Source organism: Galeopterus variegatus, unplaced genomic scaffold (assembly GCF_000696425.1).
Source record: "Galeopterus variegatus unplaced genomic scaffold, G_variegatus-3.0.2 Scaffold3077, whole genome shotgun sequence".
Lineage (NCBI taxonomy): Eukaryota > Metazoa > Chordata > Mammalia > Dermoptera > Cynocephalidae > Galeopterus > Galeopterus variegatus.
Window position 1 is genome coordinate 48,429 of NW_007729188.1, and position 6,336 is coordinate 54,764.

The window sequence follows — 6,336 nt, forward strand, 5'->3', positions numbered from 1 at the left end:
AGTATAATGAAAGAAAAATTAGGTTACAAAACATATAAAATTACTTCATTATGTAAGTACATATAATAAAAGGGTACTTCAAAAAGTCCATGGAAAAATAGAATTGAAAGATAATACAAATCTTTCCATGAACTTTTGAAGTGCCCTCATATACATTTTAAAGTATATCATTAAGATTGCCATCAAATACCGCACATATTAGTAGCTATCTTTGTATTGTTGGATTAGAACTGGTTTTTTTATTATACATGTTTTAAATTTTCTAGAATAAACGGGTTATATCACTTTATGATCTGTGGGGAAGACAATAAAGAAGGGTAAGAGTAGGAGAAGATGAGACAAAGGGAATCAGTAAATGGGACAGAACAGGGGAGCTTGGACAGGGAAGGCGAAAAGCCCGCAGAGATCAGTTTCCTGGAAAGCAGCAGGGGAAGAGTTTTGGGTGGCCTACAGTGTCGGACAGTGTACGAAGGTCGAATCGGATAATGATTAAAGAATATCCAGTGGATTTTGCAATCAGGAGGTGGTTATGACCTTAGTGCCACAGTGGGGGTGGCAGGCAGGTCGCAGCGTGTTCCCTGCCGAGTGAATGGGGAGGGATAAGTTCAGCTGTGCAGGGAGGAGGAGAAGGGAGGAGGAGAAGGGAGGAGGAGGGGAGAGGACAGGATTACAGAATGGCAGACCTGAGGGTGCTTACGTGAAAAGGGACAGGAGAGAGGGGGGCTAAAGGATAGAGGGTGGCTGCTGAGGAAGCGAAGAGGCTCATGTCATGTTGAGGCAGAGGACGGAGGTCTCTTGCTTAAAAAGAAGGGAAGCGAGTGAGAGCAGAGGCGGACCCCAGACCGGTAGAGAGGGCTCTTTTCTCTGACGGCCCCAATCCAGTGGCTCAGAATTAAGATGGAGAGGTGGGGTAGGGTGTCCGTCATGGGATATCAGCCTCAGTGCCCTTTTGTGGACACTAACCACACAGCATCCTGACTCCCTTGAAAGGGAAGAGTGTCACATGCTTCCTGTGCTTTATCTTTCAGAGTTGTGGAAAGTAAAAACTCAGCCTTTCCGACAGGAAGTATTGTACTGGCTTTTCAAGGCTGGACAACGCACTCCATTTCTGATGGGAAAGAACTGGAAAAGCTGCCTGCAGAGTGGCCAGATACGTTACCACTGTCTTTGGCTCTGGGGACAGTTGGGATGCCAGGGTGAGTTTCATGGGTATATTTCACCTGTTTGAATGCCTGTCACTCTGGTTTTCTAAAATGGTTTGGACGACAAGGAGAGACTTGAGGCATTATAGGCTCAGGGGCTTATTAGAGGGGATGGTAGGACTCAGAAGGGAAGAAGATCAACCAAAGTGTCCATCAACGGATGAATGGATTTTTAAAAAAAGTGGTATATATACACAATGGAATAGTATTGAGCCTTAAAAAAGAAGGAAATCCTGTGTTTGTGACAACATGGATGAACGTGGAGGACATTACGGTGGGTAAAATAAGCCTGGCATAGAAAAACAAATACCACATGATCTCACTTTTATGTGGAATCTAAAAGTTGAACTCATAGAAGCAGAGAGTAGAGTGACGGTTATCGGGGACTCGCGACGGGGAGGGGACCGGGGAGTGTTGGTCAAAGGATACAAAATGTCAGATAGGACGAATAAGTGCAAGAGTTGTATTGTACAAGATGGTTGTTGTAGTTAATAACAATATATTGTATACTTGAAAATTGCTAAGACGGTAGATTTTGAGTGTTCACACTACAAAAATGATAACCACTGAGGTAACACATATGTTAATTAGCTCATTGTAACCATTCCACAATGTATACATATTTCAAAACAATATAGTACGGGCCGGCCCGGTGGCGCACTCGGTAGAGTGCAGCGCTTGGGAGCGCGGTGGCACTCCCGCCGAGGGTTCGGATCCCATATAGAGACTGGTCCGCTGACTGGTTGAGCACGGTGCAGGTGTGACACCGAGGGTTGCGATCCCGTTGCCGGTCACAAAAAAAGACAAAAAGGAAAAAAAAAAAAAGTAAATAGAAGGGAAGAATGGTGGGCTAGAGTTAGCCTAGGGCTGAAAGAAAGGGGAAAAATCAGGTCAGAGACCCTCAGGTACAAAGAGAAAGAGACAGTAAGAAGCAGCAACACAGGCCATGTTCCCTCCCAAGTAGCAGACAAGTAGTAACAAAGGAACCAGCCTCTCCTGTCCCTGGGAGGCTCTTGGCTTCCCTTGTCACTCTTTTTTTTTTGGTGGCTGGCCAGGGATCCAAGCCCACGACCTTAGTTTTATAAGGCTGCACTCTTACCAACTGTGCTAACTGGCCAGCCACAGTCTCTCTAGAGTCCTACTATCTCTCCTTCTCCACCTTTCTCTGTACACATCTGAGCTTCCTGAGAAGTAAGGTGATCAGAAGTTTAAATATTGAGATGAATCATAAGTGTGGTTGTACAGTCACTCAGCTTGGTACACATTTAAAACATTCAAACTTCTCATGGCCTTATCGCTCAGGAAGGCTCTGGTCAGTTCATCCTGTACTCTCCAGTTCCCAACTGAACTTTAGACTTCAGGTTTCCTCTTATGCCCTGGAGAAGCAAGGTCATTGCCTTTGGGGTCCCTAAAACTTTCCAACCCTGGAATGTATTTCCTTTGTCTAAGTTGCATAATCCTTTTTTTTCCTTCCTTCTTTCTTCCCATACTCCTGTGCTCTTCCTTTTTTATACTTGGAAGGACTTCCGAAGAATNAAGTAGCAGACAAGTAGTAACAAAGGAACCAGCCTCTCCTGTCCCTGGGAGGCTCTTGGCTTCCCTTGTCACTCTTTTTTTTTTGGTGGCTGGCCAGGGATCCAAGCCCACGACCTTAGTTTTATAAGGCTGCACTCTTACCAACTGTGCTAACTGGCCAGCCACAGTCTCTCTAGAGTCCTACTATCTCTCCTTCTCCACCTTTCTCTGTACACATCTGAGCTTCCTGAGAAGTAAGGTGATCAGAAGTTTAAATATTGAGATGAATCATAAGTGTGGTTGTACAGTCACTCAGCTTGGTACACATTTAAAACATTCAAACTTCTCATGGCCTTATCGCTCAGGAAGGCTCTGGTCAGTTCATCCTGTACTCTCCAGTTCCCAACTGAACTTTAGACTTCAGGTTTCCTCTTATGCCCTGGAGAAGCAAGGTCATTGCCTTTGGGGTCCCTAAAACTTTCCAAGCCTGGAATGTATTTCCTTTGTCTAAGTTGCGTAATCCTTTTTTTTCCTTCCTTCTTTCTTCCCATACTCCTTTCCTCTTCCTTTTTTATACTTTGAAGGACTTCCGAAGAATGAAATGGAAATACATCCCTGCAAATAATCAGCCTCTAATGAAAACAACTCCCATACACCCCAAGTTCATAAGCCACTTAGAATTTGATCACCTCAGAATTGCCACTGCCAAGAGACATTATTATTGTGAAATTAGAAGCTGCTTAATATCTTCCTACGTTCACCCAGTGGGCACTAAACAGATTCACAGCACTTCCTGGTCTTGGCTGCCTGCCCTGCACCTTGTGCTGGTGAGGGCACTTCTTCTCACCTTGTTACCCACCCATGCCTCTCTCTGGATTGTGACTCAGATATGGGAGAGTAGAGGTGAAGGGAGACATGAGGAATCCTGAGAGCAAGTCTCCTGTGACTTAGTTGGGGAGATAGTTATTTGTAAAATATTAGGAGATCCTGACTAATAAAAGAGAAGGTGATTTATTCATTCATGTATATTTCTGATTCATCTGTTCCAAGTCCCTAAGGAATGCACCTTTTACTCTAAACAATCAGCTTTATACCAATGGTTCTCAGTGACTGTGGGGAAGAATTGTACCATGCCTGTTTCTAAGCATCCTCTAGCAACACATCACCCATTCTTTGAGACTTCCTGCCATTACGAGTCACTTACCAATGGAATGGGCCACCTTTTAAGGATGCTGGGACTTCTGCTATAGACTCTAAAAGAAGTTGGACTTCAGGTCTGGCCTGTTAGCTCAGCTGGTTACAGTGCAGTGTTATAACATGAAGGTCAAGGGTTCAGATTCCTGTACTGGCCTGCTGCCAAAAAAAAAAGAAAGTTGAACTTTGAAATCTAAGGTGTCTTTCAGCAACCCAGGCTTCACAGGTTTAACATTTGCCCAAAGAATTGCATCATTTCGTTCAATTAAGTTGGAGGAGCTCACGTGTTTTGCTCTCCAAGCTGTTGATTCTACTAAGTTCCCTTAGTCCAAAGTGCACCTTTAATTTTTCCTCTAGGATTTCTGTACTGTTGGCTTCTTCATCTTATCTCCATTTTATTTTTAAAAGGAGGTAATGTTTGGGAAAGGCCTTGTGTATCTTAGGTCAATATGTCTAATTGAAAGCAGACTCTGGAAATACCTAGAAGGTAAATGCTGGTTGTTGTGGATAGAATAACAAAATCGGAAAATGTACATTCTCTCTCACTCAGGATTAGGCTACCTTGCCTAAAGAACTCTGGTATCATCATTTATTAAGGCAGTCATTCTCAGCTGCTAGCATTCATAAGAATCACCTAGATACTTATTAAAATTCAGATTTCCATGTCCCAGTCTTTCTGAATCGGTGGATCTGGGGTGAGGCTCGAGAATCTAATTTTTTAACAAACACTCATCTGACTCTAAGGCAGGTGGTGCTGCGTCCATCTTTTGAAAAACAGCAGGGTAAGGGAGTATTATATATTTGGATCCTCAGAACAAGTACTGCCTGTATCTGTGACTGACTTCCCTTCAATGCCCAACTCTCATGGGCTCCAACTATAGTCGGAGGGCGAGTGAACTGAAGTTATGTTTTACATAGAAATAACTTTACATGAATTTGTCTGAAAGTTTGCAAGTGGCTTAACAATCACCATAATGTGTAGAGGATTCTTAAAGCAAATGTACTTCACAGGGCCTGGTTTTCCAAAGCCTTGCAGTTTCAAATATTGACCTTGCAAAGGACAGGAAATTTTCCTCAGGCTATAAAGTCTCTGGTGTAAGATAAAGATTTGTAAAACAGCAAGGTTGCTGGCTCAAAGACAGACTAGTTACTGACTGATATGTATAGATACTGGGAAGGTGCTGGAAGGAGAAGGAATGTTTGCTAAGATCAAGTTTTTGTTAATGGATCACTCAATTGCCTTACTGGAATGTCCTCTCACTTGTTTCACTGAAAGTTACCAGCCTATATTGTTAAACTGTAATCCCACCTGTGTCTCTTGCTGTAACTTCCTGGGCTGAAGAATAAATGCAGGAAGGAAACCCCAATTCAGGGTTAATTTCCCAAGGAAGGGATGCCTCTTGCTTGAGGGTTCCAGGGAAGTTAACCACTTCGGAGCTTCTTACTGCTCAGAAGAGATAGGCTTTGAGTAATCCTTTGTGGCTCTGTCACCCAAGGGAAGTGGGGTGACAAATACGTGGGGGGCAAAGCAACAATAATGGGTATAGGTTTCATTGGCTTAGACTCAGAGATGCAAAAATGTAACTTCAAATTTTCCTCTTACTAAGCTTCATTTCTATCTCAAGCCCTCATTTTAGTTGGTGTAGTAAAAAATAACCTCAGTTAAATTCAGTGACTTCTCACATCATTTCAGGTTTAAAACTCAGGATTTTCTTTTTCTTCTCCCTAGGATTGATGCAACGCTCCAAGGGCTAATACAAGTTCAGTGTTGGTAGATGGGGGACAACAGCTTCTTGATCTTGATCTCTATTGGTCTTATGCTGGTCTCCTGCTCAGAGTGTAACTTTCCCCATTGAGTCTTCAACCACATCCCAAGCTGGCAGTCCACTGAGCTATGGTGGTGCCTTCACCCAATCGGTCCCCGTTAGTACTGGCTGTGCTGCGTATTTATAGGCCCAGTAGTTCTTTCCCTGCAAGGTGACTTTGACATCCCACTTAGGGTAATAAAGGGAAATTTCGGAAGTTCTTCCATACTGCTTTGGAGCCATAGAAAACCCAAGAAGCTCTCTCTAACTCTCTCATGCCTGGCCATATCATAGCATTATATCTACCCTGTGGCTATGGCACCGTGATAATGTGGAGGCTTTCCCCATGAGGCTCATCGGCTCCCTAGGACTTCCATGAGAATGAGGCACAAGCTCTCTATTCTTGGGTCCCCAAAACTTAAGGGGGATCTATCTTCTTTTACCCCTGAGACTTGACCTGGGCATGGACAGGATGCAGCCCCTTTCCAGCCAACTCTCCATTTCCTCTCTAGTTCACATCTTCTTTATTCCTATCTGGGAGTAGAGAAGGAGGAGGTGAACCAGTAGTGGCTGGAAATATTCATTTCCTATATGGTTTATCTTCCACTTAGACCCATGGC

General features: G+C 43.6%; 1 protein-coding gene across 1 annotated transcript in view; it reads left to right on the forward strand.

The window, feature by feature from the left end:
* PTGR1 (prostaglandin reductase 1) overlaps positions 1–6,336 on the forward strand; it is a 39,497-nt gene that overhangs the window by 7,947 nt on the left and 25,214 nt on the right. Inside the window, exon 5 of the mRNA XM_008583904.1 lies at positions 1,029–1,196. Within this exon, the coding sequence (XP_008582126.1) occupies positions 1,029–1,196 (168 nt within the window). The remainder of the gene's footprint in view (positions 1–1,028; positions 1,197–6,336) is intronic.